Below are 20965 nucleotides of genomic sequence, written 5' to 3'. Positions count from 1 at the left end.
TTGCCAATACGTCAGCATGTTTTACTAATCCGTTCCCTTGTTTTAAGAAAATCGTGCACACGGTATAATTCGTTCCCCGATTTACTAAATCGTGGCTGCATTGTAACAATTCGTTCCCTTGTTTTAGTTCAATCAAAACCAGGGAACGTATTAGTTGAACGTGGCCACGATTTATGTCATTTGTGGGGCTCCGTAAGTTGGAAACAGCTCTAACTGCACTATAAGCTTAAAAACTGGTGGAGGATTTTTCCAAAAACTACAGTAAATTCTCGTGGAAGATAATTCACCCCTCCACAGGCTGCGAGCATTTCACACAATGTTCTTCATCCTTGGAAATGAGCAAATCGCACAGAGCCGCTCGGACGCACATTCTGGGCTCCCAGGGCGAACCCATGTCGGGGCTCTGGTAGCCCTGACACACACCCAGCCCTTCCAGGTCTAGCAGGAGCGACACCACATGATCGAGCGTCTCGAGGCAGGTGGGGTGGCGCGAGTACACGGCGTGCATGAGCAGGAGAGGCTGGTTCTGAACAATGACCTGGTAGAAGAAGCCCTTCTCGATCTGGACGATGGTGTCAGCCATGGTGGAGAGCTTGGAGCACTGCAGGAGCTGGAGGACGGGGCCTTTGGCCATTACACACACCCAGTGAGCGGGCAGCACGGTCTGGCCTAGGGAAGTGAACAGCTCCATCAGGCCTTGGTCTCGGTCGCAGTCGCTCTCTGCTGCCGCCAGACTGAAGATCTGAGTGATCTACAAAAGCAGATGTGACATTGACAGGTGTGGAAATCTCTGACTGCGCTGAAGGTTTCATGCACCTCTCTCTCCAATTGACCGTTCGCAAAGACCCGCCCCCTTTAGTTACTGTTGCTATGTCCGACAAGCCACGCCGCTCTCGCGCCTTACCATGTTCTCAAAAGACATTCATAATACAACTAATCGTCAAAGAATCCTGAAAAACATTTATTACGGTTTCCTCAAAAATATGAAGCAGAAACAAATGTTGAAATAATACTTAAAGGGTTAGTTCACCCAAAAATGAAAATTCTGTCAGTAATTACTCACCCTCATGTTGTTCCAACCCCGTAAGACTTTCATTCATCTTCGGAACACAAATTAAGATATTTTTGATTAAATCTGAGCGCTGTCTCACTCCTCCATAGGCTTCTTAAGGGATCGAAACTGACCGGCCCAAAAGTTATGAAAGACATCGTTAAAATAGTCCGAGTGACTACAGTGGCTCAATCTTAAGTTTATCAAGTGACGAGAATACTTTTTGTGTGCAAAAAACAAACAAAAATAACGACTTTATTCAACTAATCATTTCCTTCTCTGTACGGCCGTGATATTTCACTTAGTGAAACTACGCAAAGCTTCTAGGTTGTACGTCACACGCAGGCTCACTATTGTCTGACGCTGGTCATGTGTGTGATGCGTGACGTACAACCTAGAAGCTTTGCGTAGTTTCACTAAGTGAAATATCACGGCCCACAGAGAAGGAAATGATTAGTTGAATAAAGTCGTTATTTTTGTTTGTTTTTTTGCGCACAGAAAGTATTCTCGTCACTTGATAAACTTAAGATTGAGCCACTGTAGTCACTCGGACTATTTTAACGATGTCTTTCATAACTTTTGGGCCGGCCAGTTTCGATCCCTTAGAAGCCTATGGAGGAGTGATCCAGCTCTCAGATTTACTCAAAAATATCTAAATTTGTGTTCCGAAGATGAATGAAAGTCGTACGGGGTTGGAACAACATGAGGGTGAGTAATTACTGACAGAGTTTTCATTTTTGGGTGAACTAACCCTTAAACAATATTACCGTATTTTCCGCACTATACGGCGCACCGGATTATAAGGCGCACCTTCAATGAATGACCTATTTTAGAACATTTTTCATATATAGGGCGCACCGGATTATATGGCGCATAAGATACTGCAGTCAAACGTTTGACTGGGTTTGCGTTATGCATCCACTAGATGTCAACAAAACAGTCAGATAAAGTCAAACTTTATTAAGCGTTCTGACAACTCCGTTCACTCCCATGGTAACGTTGTTCAAACGTTAAAGGAGAACTCCGGTCAATTTTAACATTGAGCTCATTTTTTGTAAATTTGGAGTGCTGTCAGTACAGATAACAACGACAAAAACCGGTGTTGCCTACACCGTGTTATCCTCTTTTTAAAATTTGCACCCTGTTGACTTAAACGGGAAAAGTTTTAAACCTGCTTTTAGCCTCTTAACAACCTTAATGTGCCATTACAAGTGCACAGCCATGTGAGTGAACACGGTGAATCTGACTGCAGTAAATGTGAAAGATATGAATAAAAATGATGTTTATTCAGCCAGCTCACATACCCGTATTTAATTCCTGTTTTCGGTCGAAGTCCACAGTAGGCGATTGTCGAGTGCGCGCGCGATCATTGGTAACTAAGCAACAGTGGAGACTCAGACTGTCAGCTGTCAGCCGATGACGGTGCTGTGTGGTGTGCTGAGAATATCAGCTCAAATGGATAGCGAACTCGACAATCAACTACCGTGGACTTCGGCCGAAAACAGGAAGTAAATACGGTATGTGAGCTGGCTGAATAAAGAGATTATTCCTGCCTTCGTGAAAGCTCGGATCACAGTTGAGACTGATATATCAGCCCAGGCATCCACGATCCATTGGCAGATAGTGGCGTAAGTCGCCCGGCGCTGTCTCCCCGTCTTGGTGAACGTGTGTTCACCATCCATATATAAGGCGCTCCGCATTATAAGGCGCACTGTCGTTTTTTGAGAAAATTAAAGGCTTTTAAGTGCGCCTTATAGTGCGGAAAATACGGTACTGTTTTATGCTATTTTTGATCAAATAAATACAGCCTTCGTGCGGATAAGAGCTTTCTTTCTAAAACATAAATCTTAAAGACCCCAAAGTTTTGAACGATAGTGTATTGAGTAGTAGTGAAGACAGATGTCCAGCGAGACTCACCATCGGCGTGGCCTCCTGTTGATGTTCTAACACGTGCTGTTGTGTGTTCTGTGGTTCTTCTGTGAAATGTGATGGTGGTGACCCCACTCTCACCATCTCAATCTGAAGAAAACCATTCTGAGTCGCATCATCCCCCATCGGCAAAGAACCGATGACCTCACCCAGCGGCATCTGATTGTTGTTGCACATAGGTACTGATCCAAGCATATGAGGCGCCACCGGCATGCCTGACATGTTGTAGTATAATCCCTGCGAAACATGCAGACAAACAAACGTCAGCTTTCAACAGCCATTGACATTTGCAACATCTATAATTGGATTTTGTAAATTTAACATTCTGCTGAAAAACCTGGTGAACTATCCACAATTCTGAATCAAGATTCTCCAATCAGAGAAATCACTGTTATATTAGAAGTGGGAATCACTACATACAAGGTTGGGTTGAGATGGCAAGCAGGAAATACCAAGGTAACATGCATCTACCTAATGTTAATTATGGGATGTTTAACCATTAGAGCATAACAAAATAATACTACTACTAATTATTATTATTACTGTTGTGTAGCCATATTGATATATAATCATAACATTTTGGCCAAATTGTGCAAACAAGCACAGCAAACCTGATTTTTTTTTTTTTTTATCAGAAAAATCATGCAGTCGTAAAACCCTGAATGCAATGTATGTCCCTTTGGATAAAAGCAATTGCAAAAATGCATAAAATGCTTTAGTCTAGATTTGTTTAATGCCAATTAGCTAAGAAATGAATTCCAGAACCAAGGCTGGAGAAATCAAATAAACGAGAATGATGTAGAAAGCCTTACCTGAGCACCGAGTCCAGAGGTGTTTGAGTACATCACATTAGACGCCATCATTGACCTCTCATTGCCCAAAATATCAGGATCCTATGAAAACAGGCAACGAGATAATCTAACATTAAAAATATTTAATAACCTAATAAACATTCATTAAAATAGTTCATATTTCTTGATTAAATTACATTGTTGTTGGCGACCTTCTGCTGAAACTTTAAGTCTACTTTTAGTCTGATGCTGCAATCAAGTCATAAATTACCATAATTACTGACAACTTTCTGACTCATAAAAACCATTAACGTCATTGTTAATCCCATAAACACAAATTGAAAATATGTTCTGAAATTTATGACAGCTCTGATGTTTCTAACTCCAACTTTTAAATGTTATGGCACTTTATTATAGCCACTGTACTTTGGTCTTAAGTATTTGACACAAGCATTGAGTTGTGAATAATGTAGTTATGAAGCACTTTGCTGTCATCAACAACAAATGGATCCATTTCACAATAATTTGAGTCTAAAATAAGTCCAAAAACGTAAACGGCATAAGAGTTGTCATCATGTATGATGTGAATGCAGACTAGACTTAGACCTTGTTTTGTGTTTTGGTTGTGCAACATTTAATTCTCTGACTGCAAACATTTAGAAATCAGAAACCTCTTCTATGTTGGATGGTTCGTCATCCTCAATCACGGCCTCAATGAACATGTCGTCGTCCTCTTCCTTAAAACTGTAGTTCCATTTCTTCCTTCCTCTGGCCTTGGAGCCATTCATTTTATACGGTCTCACTTCTTCGTCATTATCCTTATCAGACATTTCATCTTCATCTTCATCATCATCATCATCATCGTCATCATCCTCCCAGGGTTTGCTTCTGAATTTCCGCTTTTTTGCTGGTCTCCCACGCCTCTTGAGCTTGGGTTTCACGTTTCCTCTTCTTTGTGGAAGGGACGGATTCAGCTTTCTCTGCATATGATAAAACAAAAAGATCTCGCAAAATGCACCTCTGAAATGTGTATTAGTTGCCTGATGGTCAGGTGATAACCAGTGTTGGGGAAAAGTTACTTTTTAAAGTAATGTGTTACAATACTGTGTTACTCCCTTAAAAAGTGACTAATTGAGTTACGTAAAGTGATGCGTTACGTTACTTTTGCGTTAGTTTTTCACACCTGGGCTGGGCTTGCTTGTTTGTTTAAAAGTTCTATTTTTTGCAAATGTAAAGTAGCAAACTGGTAAACTTTGTCAGCTGTGCTGCCATTCTATATCACAGAAGAAGAAAGTTCAACACTATTACTTTAGCAATAAACATGTGATGTTTATCTAAAGACATTTTTTATTTTTAGCTTATTAGTATCCATTTCAGATCATTGAAGGTCAGCAGCAAAAATATTGGTTAATAAAGTGAGATTTAAAGTACATATAACATATAATATTACGCAAACCTGCAATAATTATATGAGGTTGCATTTCACTCTATTTATTCATTTTGAGGAATACTACATATGTTTCTTGAATAAGTCAAATGAGTAAATGCATGCTCACATATAGTCTAGAACTACAATAACCATCATGTTTACACACAAGCACCTTTCCTCCCGATTTCTCTCGAGATGGGGACAGGAGAGCTGTCAGTCAATAAATGAGAAAACGGAAAAAAAGATATTTTGTTGTAAATTCAAAAGTAATGCATTATTTTACTAGTTACTTGAAAAAAGTAATCTGATTACATAACTCGGGTTACTAGTAATGCGTTACACCCAACACTGGAAATAACCTAACTCTTGAGTGATGCCATCAGATGTTAATCATACAAATACGTACATGTGCACTTTGACCATGAAGCTTTGACTCAAACTTGCACTGACGTAAGCGACATTTCTGCCTTTTCTTGTTACTGCCGCCATACTTGGGCTTGTCCATGCAGAAGTCGCATTTGCCACAGTCGTCTTCACGAAGACATGCGACACACTGCCGACACATTCGGCGATTCCGTTTCTTTTGAGCCTAAAAGCAAGAGTAGACAGAGAAATTAATAAAGGACTAAAGATTTTTTTGACATGCAGTAAAGACATAACTAAAGCTTTTTAAGGGGTTTTATGAGTTCCGCTTTAATCAGGAAAAGAATATTCCATGCTCAATCCATAATATGCTTTTACTCTGTAAAGCCTGACAGATGCCTGAAATAATAGTGAGAAAAGAAATTTTTTTAAATGCAAATGTTTATTAAGCCTTTAAACATCTCATATAGTATAAAATAAAAGAATATATAGCTCATACTCCTCAATTTTATTCAGTGGCACAAACTGAGCAAAAATATGCTATTAAGTGCAGTTGCTGATATTTTTATGGCCAAAAAGTAAGATGAAATTCTAATAATTTTTAATAAAAAAACATCAATGAGAACAGTAGTCAACTTACATAAAATGCATATAAATTTAAGTTATCTGAATGGAATGAGGCTGTATATAGAATTCACGGCTCTTCTATCTGTGCTAGACACAGCCTTATTCAATTCAGTGGTCCATAGACTTCATTTATCCAAGGCCAAGCTGGCAAGGATGTATTCCTCTGTTGACCCTACCTGTGCAAGATGTAAGCAGTCCCCTGCTACCTTAGCTCATATGTTCTGGTTATGTCCTAGACTGTCTGTTTTCTGGTCGCAGATTTTTGTATCTTATTCTAGAATATTCAGTAAAGATGTTTGTGCAAACCCTATAACTGCTATGTTTGGTATTGTGTGTGAAAAAAACACTTTTTCAAAAAGTGAATTGGACTGTATAGCCTTTACTTCTTTGCTGGCAAGGCGCTTAATTTTGATAAATTGGAAGCAATCCTTCCCCCCTTCTTTTAAACAGTGGGCCAGAGATGTGTTACAATTCCTGAGTTTGGAAAAAATAAGACCTAACTTAAGGGGCTCCGGGCCTAAGTTCACTGTCATGTGGCGTCCTTTTATAACATATCTCCAAAAACAATTGTAACTGTAAATTTACGAATTGATGCTGTCGTCAGGTTTTGCCTATGATCTACTGATTTTATTCTTTCTCTTTATCATATGTATAAATATATATATATTTTTCCCTTTTCTTTATACGATGTAAAAGCACAATGTATGTCTGTATACATGTTGTGTTGTTGGCTGTGGTGTTATGTGAATATGTGGGTTGATTGTTGTCAATTAAAAAAAAAAAAAAATTAAGTTATCACTCTATATCTGCCGATAATATGTCTTAGTAAGATGATATTTAAACGCTTAGTTTAATGATCAAGTATGAGGAGTTTAAAACATAATGCAATGCAATACAAGGATGTCTGAGAGATGAACAAATAAATGCTTCCTCAAAAGCCTAATGGATCATATTTGATACTCACATTTTAACATCATTTTTCTACAAAATGATGTCTGGATAATCAAGTATTCCTAAGTCGCTTCAGTCCAGTAAGTGTTCATCTTGCAATATTACTAAGGATTATAAAAGTTATTCTTACATATATTTTATTAAAGATTTCACAGCAAAAAGACATGTACCACGACCTGAACAGGAATGTTTTTACAATTATACTAAAAGGCCTTTTACTTGCTATCAATCAGAAAACAGGAACGTAGAAGATTGTGTACGACAGCTTTTTCCAGCAAGCTTTGGTCATGTTGATCATTTAGAGGACTTAGACATTTTGCATATCAAATAAAAATCATTCCATGCCACAATCATTAGCGTAGTCAAACAAAACTACACAAGATTAGTGCTATCCGTGAGATTCCACTAGTGATGTCGGTGCGAGAATGTGATGATGCACTCACTCACCCAATCCTCTTCATCACCACCATCAGGGGCAAAATCCTAAACACCACATGCAACAGAAACCTGGATCAGTATTTTAAGCACAACACTCCTACTCCAACAGTGGAGTAGGAGCGTGTAATAACTGTTTCACTATGAACTGTTCCTAACAGGTATCCAAAATCTATAGTCAACACTCAAAAAAAATGATGCATATGATCCAAGTTTGCGTTTACACTATTTTAAAATTATACAGACCAGATAAACATGTCAAACTGCTCAAATAGTACAAAGTTTAGAAAGACCTCTTCTCTCAAGTTATCCAATGAATGATTTGCTTCTTTTTGATACTCTATTTTAAGCTGTGACAAAGTATTTAAACATTGAATAAATAACACTTTACTTTCAATACTACTAAAAAACTGTAAAAATGAATCATTCCTAATGTTAAATTAACTCTTGATGGTATGTAGTAGTGGTAGTATCTGTAATTTAATATCATTAAAATGCAGCGCTGACAGTTTCATGAATGAGCAACCATACATTGAACTGATTTAACTTTTAAAAAAGAAGCTACATGAAAAATAAACACTCACCTTTGTTTCAATTTTCTTGTATTTGGGACGTGGTTTCTGCAGGAGATAGTGGCATTATGCTTTGGTGTGCACGTAGTTCAGCTACAGACAGATTATGTGATGATCTTTGGCAATGCTTTTGTGAATGCTGCAGCCCATATATATATCATGAATGCGTCTATATGCTTTTATATGTTTATTATTACCAGTATTTGTTTTCTTGGATGTTTTGTTTTCCCAACCTCCCACTGATCCTGCCCCACCTTGAAAATAATAATCAAAAAAACATAAAAATGCATAATAGAAAAGAAGCAAAAGAAATATGATAAACAAAGGTGCTACTTTCAACAGAATCATAAATAAAAGGAAAATGTTTCTAGAAAAGAATATTCAAGAAAATAAAAGAATGAAGTAAATAATGCAACTAGAGCAATGAGGGATAATCTGGACTTTGTTCAGCTACTTAAAGTGAGCAAACAACCGTTATTTGGCTTGTAGACAGAGCAGAACAAATGGGAAACTAGCTTGTGTTAGTTCAGATATTAAGACCCAAAAGTATCGCCAAAGCTACCTCTCATACAATTGACGTGAACACAGCAACACCGCAGTGCTTCTCTTCCACTTCACAACATCAACAATAACAACAGCACAGATGAACGATTCCTCAGCACAGTTTTAAAAAGAGCATTTTCAATCTTTCATGTCTTCCAAAAACAAAAACATAATACAGCAATGAGACATGGGATAACTACAATTTTCTTAACAAAACATTTGCCAAACAATTTTCCTCTATATTAGTAAAATTACTACAATATTCCTCACTAACCTAAAACAGAAAATGCTGGCTGTATTTAATACTTGTGTTATAAACAACAGTCATTTGTCAACACAGGGTGTCAGATGTAGTATTTCTCCAATTGATGAAACTAAAAATCAGTTTTACACTGTCAAGTGTCAGTATATGATTAATGACAGAACACATTATTTGTATCGGCCTAAAAATAGAGGAAGCAGAATCACAAGGTAGATAAATATTAAACTTGTTTGACAGATTAAAGTCAGAATGAAATGCAAGTTGCAATAGTGTTTTCTTTCCTATTGTGACGTATAGCCAAGGGAAACGCCTTTTCGAACAATATCTATTTTTTTTTTTTAACCTTTATTTAACCAGATGATCTCATTGAGATTTAAAACCTCTTTTTCAAGAGAGACCTGGCCAAAATGGCAGGATATTAACATGCACATTAAAATGTATGGCGGGACATAATTTCGTCCATGAGGAATTGATTGGATGGTTGTGGTTTGCTATTGGTGGATGTTATGTGAGTGACAGGTTGCCCCGCCCTCGTGCCAGTAAACACGTCATCAGAGAAGAGAAGTACAAGTTACTTTGATTAAAGATTATGAGGGCACATGGTTTTAAAGAAAATAATGATGTGCACAGACTTATAACAAATACTGCAATCTTCCATAAATTTTTATTTCATGGTGACTTTAATTCAAAATCATTTTTGCCACATAAACTTTCTGTATTATCCCAGGTCTCAAGAATCAGTGACAGAAAACAAGGAAAAGCAGGACTGACAGGTCTTGCGATGACAGAAATACATACCTTCCTAAACACAATGTTTGGAGGGGAGTACTTCTTCTCTGCTGCAAATGAGAACATGTAGAAATTAGACTACAAAAAAGGCAATGGTACACCTTAGAATTATTGCAGAATTTCATGCTTGCTGAAACGAAATGTGTAATTATAAATTCACATACATTTAGGCCTACATCTGAAGCACAACGTGTCTCCAGGCTTCTGAGCAGAAAATGGGGAGCCACAGTTTTCACATTTACTAGAGAAAGAGAAACGACTAGATTCATTACTGCATTCATGAAGGCCCTAGTTTAAACAACAGCAAATATTCAAGATTCAAGGCATTCTGGGCAGTCTAAAATGAGTCTGATTTTGTTCACCTGAGCATTGGATGGCTTTCCTTCAGCACCATTGTTCCATTAAGCCTAGAATCCGGAAAATCTGGCGAAATTACAGTCTGATCTGAGATCAGTGCATCCTGAGTTTGTGTAGGGCTAATGGGCTCCAGAGATGGATAAAGCCAGAGTCGAAGGGGCAGCTCAGCGCCGTCTTTCCCAGGTTCGCTAGAGGAACTGACTATCTGTTGGGAAACATTCCCCACTTTTACTGAAGGAGAGTGGATGAAATCCCGAGTCCTGGATGTGTCGATATTGAGCGGCGAGACTCTGGTGAGGCGCGGGGGGCTGTTAAACTCTGCGTTGGGTGTGTTGGAGAGGCTGCCGACTCCTGCAGGCGAGCAGGGGGTGAGTCGGGGTCTCTGGGGTGTGGATGTCGAGCTGTGAATGATGCTCTGGATTGTTCTGGGTAAAACTTCAGGCGTGTGGGTTGGGTCTGGGAGGGGAGTGGCTGTTCCTGATGAGAGACTTGAACGTTTGGTCATTTCCAGCTGGGAAAGAACACTCTATATATGACAAGCAACCACAGAGAAAAAAGAAAGTAGTAAAAGAAATGTATTAAAATGTAATAATTTATGATTAAATTAAAAGCAATTATATTTAACTTAAAATTTCATTTCAATTAATCCTAAATCCTGTAAATTGCACTCATGATCATTAAAGTGACCCTATTATGCTTTTTTGGATATTACCTTTCATGCAGTGTGTAATATAGCTGTTTGAGAACATAAATGGTCTGCAAAGTTTTAAAGCTCAAAGTGCACAACAAATAAAGTTATTGTCTCCCGAAAGAAAGAACTAATTCTGAACTGCCTGAAACGAGTTGTCAGTAATTTCAGTCTTAATTCCTGCACGAACCTATGTAGGTTTGTAACACATTTGAAAAAAAAGCCTATGGTCTTCATTGGCTGCCCGCGAACGATGCCTACACTGTAGTTGTAGCTAAGACTGGAAGAGTTTGGTTTGAGTTGTCGGCATGTCAAGATGCTGTTTTGGCGCTACGAATGCAAATCCACTTTGCATGCACTTCCAAAGGATGAGGATACAGGCTCTAATTGATTTGGTAAAACGGGCGGCATCTTTACAAGGGCTGAGGAAACATCCCAAGCGGAAATTTAGATATGGAAATGGGCATGTCATTTTCAACATGTGCTGTAAGCTGTAGATTAATTACAAGAGACTGGGTTATCTGACCAATCAAAGCAGAGTAGACCAATCACAACAGACTGGGTCATCTGACCAATCAAAGCAGAGTAGACCAATCACAACAGACTGGGCCATCTGACCAATCAAAGCAGAGTAGACCAATCACAACAGACTGGGTCATCTGACCAATCAAAGCAGAGTAGACCAATCACAACAGACTGGGCCATCTGACCAATCAAAGCAGAGTAGACCAATCACAACAGGCTGGGCCATCTGACCAATCAAAGCAGAGTAGACCAATCACAACAGGCTGGGTCATCTGACCAATCAAAGCAGAGTAGACCAATCACAACAGACTGGGTCATCTGACCAATCAAAGCAGAGTAGACCAATCACAACAGACTGGGTCATTTGACCAATCAAAGCAGAGTAGACCAATCACAACAGACTGGGCCATCTGACCAATCAAAGCAGAGTAGACCAATCACAACAGGCTGGGTCATCTGACCAATCAAAGCAGAGTAGACCAATCACAACAGGCTGGGTCATCTGACCAATCAAAGCAGAGTAGACCAATCACAACAGACTGGGTCATCTGACCAATCAAAGCAGAGTAGACCAATCACAACAGACTGGGTCATCTGACCAATCAAAGCAGAGTAGACCAATCACAACAGGCTGGGTCATCTGACCAATCAAAGCAGAGTAGACCAATCACAACAGACTGGGTCATCTGACCAATCAAAGCAGAGTAGACCAATCAAAACATACTGGGCCATCTGACCAATCAAAGCAGAGTAGACCAATCACAACAGGCTGGGCCATCTGACCAATCAAAGCAGAGTAGACCAATCACAACAGGCTGGGTCATCTGACCAATCAAAGCAGAGTAGACCAATCACAACAGGCTGGGTCATCTGACCAATCAAAGCAGAGTAGACCAATCACAACAGACTGGGTCATCTGACCAATCAAAGCAGAGAAGACCAATCACAACAGACTGGGTCATCTGACCAATCAAAGCAGAGTAGACCAATCACAACAGACTGGGTCATCTGACCAATCAAAGCAGAGTAGACCAATCACAACAGACTGGGTCATCTGACCAATCAGAGTAGACCAATCACAACAGACTGGGTCATCTGACCAATCAAAGCAGAGTAGACCAATCACAACAGACTGGGTCATCTGACCAATCAGAGTAGACCAATCACAACAGACTGGGTCATCTGACCAATCAAAGCAGAGTAGACCAATCACAACAGACAGGGCCATCTGACCAATCAGAGTAGACCAATCACAACAGACTGGGTCATCTGACCAATCAAAGCAGAGTAGACCAATCACAACAGACTGGGTCATCTGACCAATCAGAGTAGACCAATCACAACGGCCTGGGTCATCTGACCAATCAGAGCAGAGTAGACCAATCACAACAGACTGGGTCATCTGACCAATCAAAGCAGAGTAGACCAATCACAACAGACTGGGTCATCTGACCCATCAAAGCAGAGTAGACCAATCACAACAGACTGGGTCATCTGACCAATCAGAGTAGACTAGGGCTGTAACGATACACCAAACCCACGATTCGATTCGTATCACGATTTTTGACCCACGATTCGATTCGTATCGCGATTCTATCACGGGGGCGGGGCTTGAGGGGGCGGGGCTTGTGGTGAAAAAAAGAGATTTTGAGAGAAGAAAAAAAATACCGGTATTTTTATTAAATAACATTAGGAAAAACCTGTATAATCTAAACACCAAAGAACAATAATAACTACGCAAATTATTATACTATACTAGGCAGTGTAGGCTGCTGCTTTTGGGCTGTGTTCTGTACTCCAACTAAATTGATTTCGGGATGGTGCCGTAAGATATGCATCTGCATGTTGGACGTGTTGCCAGTCAATTGAGGATTAATTTAATGCACTTTCTGAGAATTTATATTTCAAGTTTTGGCTGCAAATTTCACGTCCATAATGCTGAAATTGCCAAATTTTAAATCATTTATCCTCAACTAGTTTTGTGGTGTAGGTCTACGTATTTTATAATGTTAACTTCAAATAATACTAATAGTAATTTAAAGATGTGGTAGTTCTCATGGGCCTGAATTTCGTTTTGGAAAGTTGGGGGGGGGGGGGATCCCCCCTTAGATTTTCCAAACAAAATTATTACATTTATCTTGCCTAAATGTTTGCGCTCACGCTCATTGCATTTTTACAATGGGGTAATAGCCTATTGTTGTTAAGAATTTACACATCACAAGGAAGCTTGATTTAAATTGTTTAATTAAATTGAAAAAAGTAGCACAAATAAATACAATAGAATAAAGATACAAATAAAGACAATTAAAGAGAAAAGTTTTTGAATAGGTCTAATAGTAACGTTATTCATATACAGACACTGAATAAAGTAATAAAATGGAAAATAACACTGGGTAGTATTTTAGTCCTGAATAAATTAAATACATAGGCTATTAATCCTGATTCCTTTAACTTAAAGCCATCTTTTGTTGTTTTGACAACAAAATTAATGACAGACACATATGACTGCCGTCACTTTAAGAGCTAGTGCACGGATCCTGTGTTCATTATACTGCATGCGTTTTATGCTTATTAAAGACAAAACCGACTATGTTTAGAGTATAGCCTACTCACAAAGACCGAAATTGACAATTTTGCATGTTAAAGCAATATAATCCGCGAAAAATAGTTACTAGCCAGCTGTTTTTGAGGCGGATTTTCTATGAATGTGCGCATAGAAAATAATCTCAGAGAGCGCGCGAGCACTGATTAGTTTAAAATCGCTTGAATGTTTAAACTGGTAAGACTTAAAAAGACTTCAGTCACGATGCACTGCTGGCCCGATTGTGCAAGTGAATATTCCGTCATGTCCCGACTCCAAAACACGAGTGTGTATGATCGCCGCAGCGCTTGATGCCTGCCTTGCACAAAACATTATGAGAAGAGATTGAAGACGCGCGGCACCGCTGAACACTCACGCTGTTTGTGAAATTGCGTCTGGAAGATAGTTGTTAAAAGAATGATTTGATTTTATTATCTGTGTGGATTACAATTGCGGGAATTTCCCGCATTATAAATGGGAGACCTGCGGGAATGATTAGAATTATGCGCAATACCCGCGCCGAAATTCGAGCCCTGGTTCTGGACAGGAAGGATAACTCTGGGAGTTGGAAGGGGTGTGATCGCGATTCTGCCTTCTCACATCGCGATACAGGATCGTGGACCTGAGCATCGCGATTTCGATTTTATATCGCGTATCGTTACAGCCCTAGAGTAGACCAATCACAACGGCCTGGGTCATCTGACCAATCAGAGCAGAGTAGACCAATCACAACAGACTGGGTCATCTGACCAATCAGAGTAGACCAATCACAACAGACTGGGTCATCTGGGGCACGTTCAAGTTCAAAACGGTGCGCAACGTTTTGCTACGGTCTCCGGGTTGAACGTCATGTTTCCTGGAAACGGCGTGCACCGGCATGCACCGGGGTTTGAGATACGTTTTCTCTTGTTTGGTGGGCGTGTCAGAACTGCAGTCCAATCAGCAGCAACATGTATATAAAGCACTCGGTATTAAAGTGAACTCGCACAATGGGTTCAAGGAAAGTAATTTACAAATGTGTTCGATGCAGCTCGGTATACGCAACAACTGAGGATATTAGAAGACATTTTTGTCGTAAGTTGTATTGTAAAAATATAGGATATCAACATAATGATGTAGTTGTTTATATTTTTAGCTTCATTGCAAGTGTATGACATTTGGTATAGAAATAAACAATGGTAATTAAGGGCTTTTCCTAAAAATGAGAAAGAAAATACAGGGTATTAAAACAGTATGAACTACAAATAAAGTCAGTATGTGAGGCTGAATAGATGTGTTTTAGTCTGAATTAGGTAAGATGTGCTTCCATTTCAGTTTCAGCAATCCCTTCACTCGATTGGGATGTTCTCTTGTGTTCTGGGCGGCAAGTGCAGTAACTGTAACATCGGGCATATTTTGTAGTATTAAACACATATTTATACCGACTTCATCAGGCTCCGGAAATTCTTCACAAAGAACACAAAGAATGGCCTTCTCAGCTGCCATAGTTGCAACTCTTGCGTCATCAGAACAGTGTGTTCAACGCGTCACCGTTTCTGTTTAAAAAACGTTGTGCAACGTTTTGTCGGGGCTGAACGCAGCCCTGATTAATCAAAATAGACCAATCACAACAGACTGGGCTGTCAGTGCAGAGTAGCTCTCAGAAAGGAAGGGTTTAGAGAAACCGGATCCATGATCGAACATTAAACACTGTGAGAAAAGAGGTGATGCTGCAATTTATGTTATGAGAAAATTAATGTTTTTTTTTTATCTTAGACACATGTAAAACTATTGTAGGAGACTCCAAATCAAAATGAGGAACCTTTAATTAGGCATAATAAGGTCATTTTAAGATTTAAGAAAAAAATATATATATATTTTCGAAAATGTTAAATGTTCTATAAATAAACAAAATATATTATAAATATTATATGATATATTATTTCTCCCAACTGCACATAATATTCTCTTTAACAATGCAAACAAAAGACAGAAAACGCTACACAAACCTTAGTTCTCCTAGTGCGATCCATGTGTAATCCTTTCTTGAAATCTAAACGAGTAAGTCCTTGTCTAACATTTCTGGCACTCGGAGGTCGACCTCTGCGTCGTTTTACTTTCGGACTGTGAGAATATGAGAAGTACAAAAGTTGTTTTATTAACTGAATATGATCGACATGTGTGATATGAATGTCTGAACATGTTCTGCAGCGCCTCCATATTCCAAACTGAATCTGATTTATCCATTTCTTCACTTCATGTCACATTTATTCATTATCAAATACATTTCAATGTTTATATGAAAGAAAATCAAGGTCTTAAAGGGATAGTTCACCCAAAAATTCGATCATCATTTACTCACCCTCGTGTCGTTCCAAACCCGTAAGACTTTCATTCATCTTCTGAGCAAAAATTACAATATTTTTATGCTTGAGCTTCCGTTTACCATATCTGATGTGTGCGTTGATGAATGTTTATGTGAATAAAAGCCTAAATTAAATCTGTTCATCATATAAAGCGACCGTGTCTCTTCAGAAAATTTGGACTAAACCTATTCATAGTTTTACAATCTCTTTATGAACTTTTTGAAGCGTCAAAGTGGTAGTTGTGTAGCTGTCAATGGAGACAGAAAGATCACAGATTTCATTCAAAATATCTTTATTTTGTGTTCTGAAGATGAACGAAAGTCTTACTGGTTTGGAACGACATGAGGGTGAGTAATTAATAACAGAATTTAAATTTTTGGGTGAACTATCCCTTTAAGGCCCGTTCACAGCAAGGACAGCCACTATAACGATATCGTTTTAAAAATCGTTCTAACTGTAAAAGATTAGCAGAGTTCACACCACAACTATAACAATAACGACACAGAGGAACATTATCATTGGAATTACTTTCACAGAAAAATTATTTTCCAGCTGATGAATGATAAAAACATTGACAGCCAATCAGAATCCATCCTGCTTTAAAGAGCTTGAGCATTTAAAGCGGCAGGCGACAAAATTTTTTAATGTAATAAAATGTTTCATTGCAAATATTCAGCGTAACAGTTTTAGTGAAAAATATTAACTGAATTAAATTAATGTCTTAGTATTTAAATTTCCTCCTTTTGCATTAACACCAGCACTGATCCTGACACGAACAAAACTTGATCATCATATACTCAAGCACGATTTGAGACGGAAGCAGGAAAATCTTACCTGTACAAACCTGTTTTAATTTTAATGTTAAATTTTAATGTATTCTCAGACCTTTGGACTTATTTCCAAGCAACATACAGCCTATAAAATATTCCACTAAATGCAAACAAAAATGAAGAAAGTAAGGAAAAGGCACATACATGCTCCGGACACTCTCAACACCATCTTCGTCCTCTTCCATTGGCTTCAGCCAATCAGGTGGCAACTCAACCGTCACTATTCCAGGCATGTCGTCCCACTCAGCATTTTCCTCAACGGCGGGAACATCATCGGCTCCAATCGGATGATTCTCACTCAAGAGGGCCGGCACAGTCTCTTCCGGGTTCATCGTCTCCGATTCAGCTGACGCCATGTTCAGCTCATCCGTCATATCTGATCTTTTCCTCTGGCCTCTATTTACTAGTAGATTTGTGAGACCAATGGTTTTGACTCGGAGTCATCCCAGGAAGAGTTTGGATATTGAATCTCTGGCTCACATTTTTAAATAGGAAAAACGACTTTCCAGTCCAAAGAAGTCTGAGGTATTCATTTCATCTCACAATGTTACGAATAGCCTGGGTTGCATAAAATGTCAAAGATCCAACACTTCATCCATGTCTTTACTGGTTATGGATCATTACATTATACCTGTAAAGAGAATGCTGATATTAGAGAAGAAAACTAAATTACACACCAAACTGTATATGCTATTAAATTATTATTACGGCAGTCTGATTTGACAACTTTTTTTGCAGCTTGATATATTTCTACCATGCATTGAGATTGATTGCAAACAAATCACACACACACACAGCGTAACATCGTCATTGCAGTTTTAAGAAATATGATGTTGACGCACTTGTATCATGATGTGCATACAAATCACTATTTGAATCAAATATTTCAGCAAAAGCTTATAATAAAGTTTTTCCACTCCAACGTAACCGATGTGTAAATAAAAGCCCTCTATTAAATTGGGCTGTTGAAAATGAGTCAAGCTAGCAGAAACACGATGCACAAGCGTGAAGGAGAATATTTATAGAACGGGGCCGAAACGAGCGGTTGCCATGGTGACAGAATTGCAGCGAGCCCAGCAGCGATGGCAGGGAGGCCGATTCAAATGGGCTGAGAACATTCGATATCTGCAATGCAGCGCAATTACTATGGCAATGAAATACGTTACAGTGCAGCAAGCAGCTAACATGTTCAAATTGGTCTAGCAGAAAATACTTCATTTCCTGAAGCCCTCATTATATGTAATTAAGACCATCTGTTTAAAACAACTGCTCTTTAAGAAAACTGCTGAAAGGTTGACCAAGGTAATAGGCACTTTTAAAGATTCACAATAATACAAACATGACAAAATAGAGGTCAACATCTCAGTGGTAAATTAAACCTCGCTGTAGGTTTCAGCTCAAATCTGGGTCATAGAGCCATTTGTTTCAAGTTACAAATACAGCTTGTTGAGGAAAATATCTTATTAAGGTTAGCAAGTCAGCAAGAAACTCACTGTTTCTGTTCAGTAATCAGTAATATTCAAAATGCTGAGCCAGCCATTTTTCAGACATCTCTCATATAGTTAGAAAATAATAATTACAGTGGCTCAGTATCAACACAACTTTATATTCTTAATCTTATCAACTACTTTCAGCTGCTCAGAACAAATTTGACTGTTTCATATGCAACCGTGGAACAGATTCAAAGTATTTTAATAAGTATTTAAATAATTTATTCCAAACTGGAGCTTATCAGTAAGAGGGTTAGTCATAAAATGCAATGTCTGGCTGCTTGTGTGCTACTTGTACTCTATAGTTTCTCTATCAATATTGTTGCAAAATATTTGCTGCTATACAAATGCAGAACAGTGTACTAGAATAAACCATAATGAACAAAAAAGCCAATTTCTCTGTTAATCAGGTTCTAAAAAAATCTGAAAATTCGCTCAATTACACTCATAAGACTCAAGATATACAAAAAAGTGGAATGTTAAAAAAACAACAATAAAAAATAACACCCAACAAGAAACATTAAACGACGTTAATCATAATCATGCAACAGAAGCAAAAATGCAAGTATGATTATGTAATCATTATTACATCTGTATTGTGTTTATGACCAAGATCTGGGTTATTTCTTTGGCAGTAGATTTTTATGACAAATGCAGTGACAAATGGTCTCTGAGTATGTTGTTATTACCATTTTTCACATTAAGCATTTTAGTTCGTCCCAAGAACAATGACATTTCATACACATTAGACGTGCATGTATTTTGCATTGTGCATTATATTTAATATGTTGATGTATTGCAGAAAATGTTAAAGTTGACAATGCTGTATTTATTATAATTTTGTGAGATAATAAGAACGACTTCAGTGAAGCTTTGATTGACGTTACTTCATAGCCTACATGTAAAAATAAAATAAAAATTGACACAAATGATCGCGAGTTGACGTGCTTGAACTCGTGGCCCTGGTGGCGATAGATCGTGAAAACAGCGCGTGAACAATCATCTAAATAATAGCGCGATCCACTTTTTTCAGCCCAAATAAACTTATCTAACTTAAAACATTAAAGTTATGTGTCTTGTCGTCGCGTGCAATACCTAACATTTCTACCTTGTGAAAACGTGATAAAAAAAGATCGGCGAGCTAAATAAAAAAATCGACACGAGTTTCGCCAGCCTCCATTACAGATCGCTGGAATGAGGAATGCTGTCCGGACGAGCGATCAAAAACACGTCCGATATAACGTGACAATTAACGACATACGTAACAAACATCAAGCGTTTAGCAAGGGTATTTCACTGACAACATGCCATATTATTTGTGATAGGTTTTAAAGACACGATAAGTTTATTTTACACGACTCTACCACGTCCATTTCGCTGTGTGCTGAATGAGCTCAAGCAGCCCCCCTTCGCTGTTGACCCTCCCCTTCCACACACTCCCCATTGCTTGCTTTCAGCGATGCAGCCTCGAAAACGACTTTCCGAACGCTCTCTCTTGCACGGAACCACGCCGATCTTTCGATTCATTTACTAGAGCGATAGCTATAAATTATGACGTCACCTGCGTTTTATAAACACGCGTTTTGCCATGCACAAAAACAAACACTGAATCGAATACGTGCAGCATTTTGACATTCTTACCTCATCGCGTCTCGCGCCGTCGATCGAGCCGTTCATCTGCGCCTCGTTCTCTCCGATCAGCGATACTTTCGGCGATCTACTGCGCATGCGCTGACACGAGCATCGTAGGAAGTCGATCCTGACTGAAACCGAATTAAATTTAGCGGTTGAATAGTCGCTCAGCGTTCAGTGTCTGCAATAATATTCGCCTTGAAATGATACACAGCTTTGACGCTTATATCAACAGTAGCCTAGTTCCAGGTCCTCGGAGTTTGTTGTTGTCTTTTTTATACGCATTTCACGAATAATGTACACGAATACTGCCGATTCGCGCATCGCTACATTATATTTTCTCGACCCCACAAAAATACGTACCATTACCCATTTGCCTATTAATAACCAGATTTAAAATCTATTCTGAGCATATTTTTCGTTTAGGGAAATACTTTAATTTTCGAAGCTTAGTGATGTGCTATACAAAATTACTTTGTTATCGTACTTTAAATCTTAATCCGAGAGGGACCTTATTTTTTGAGAGGGTTCAGCGTTTACTTCTCGAGACAAATTATCACAATTAAATTGAGGTCAAATAAACGTAGGCTATTACAGTACAACCGAGGAGCCCTTGATTCACTTTCACACATGAATACAAAAAGACCAAGGCTGCCGAAAGAGAGATATTAAATAATTAGCCGTTCTAGAGAAAGCATTTAACTTTGACCGTCTAATCGCTTTTTTCCTGCATTATAATTATTGGTATTCGTCATCTTTATTAACAATTATTATT

General features: G+C 38.6%; 1 protein-coding gene across 1 annotated transcript; it reads right to left on the bottom strand.

Moving 5' to 3' along the window:
- On the bottom strand, nucleotides 1–20390 carry mbd1a (methyl-CpG binding domain protein 1a). Its single transcript, XM_056265315.1, has 14 exons — nucleotides 20200–20390; nucleotides 17213–17699; nucleotides 15882–15996; nucleotides 10105–10625; nucleotides 9907–9983; nucleotides 9752–9792; nucleotides 8346–8402; nucleotides 8161–8196; nucleotides 7589–7624; nucleotides 5607–5789; nucleotides 4443–4751; nucleotides 3793–3873; nucleotides 2969–3217; nucleotides 1–751 (listed from the first exon to the last, which is right to left on the bottom strand). The coding sequence occupies exons 2-14, from the start codon at nucleotides 17440–17442 to the stop codon at nucleotides 284–286; spliced, it is 2403 nt and encodes an 800-aa protein (XP_056121290.1). The 5' UTR covers nucleotides 17443–17699; nucleotides 20200–20390; the 3' UTR covers nucleotides 1–283.
- Nucleotides 20391–20965: the final 575 nt, after the last annotated feature.

This window comes from Rhinichthys klamathensis, unplaced genomic scaffold, assembly GCF_029890125.1.
Source record: "Rhinichthys klamathensis goyatoka isolate OS25496 unplaced genomic scaffold, OSU_Roscu_1.1 h1tg000231l_1, whole genome shotgun sequence".
Lineage (NCBI taxonomy): Eukaryota > Metazoa > Chordata > Actinopteri > Cypriniformes > Leuciscidae > Rhinichthys > Rhinichthys klamathensis.
Note: the sequence above shows the minus strand (reverse complement) of the source record. Positions and strands in the feature narration are given on the sequence as shown.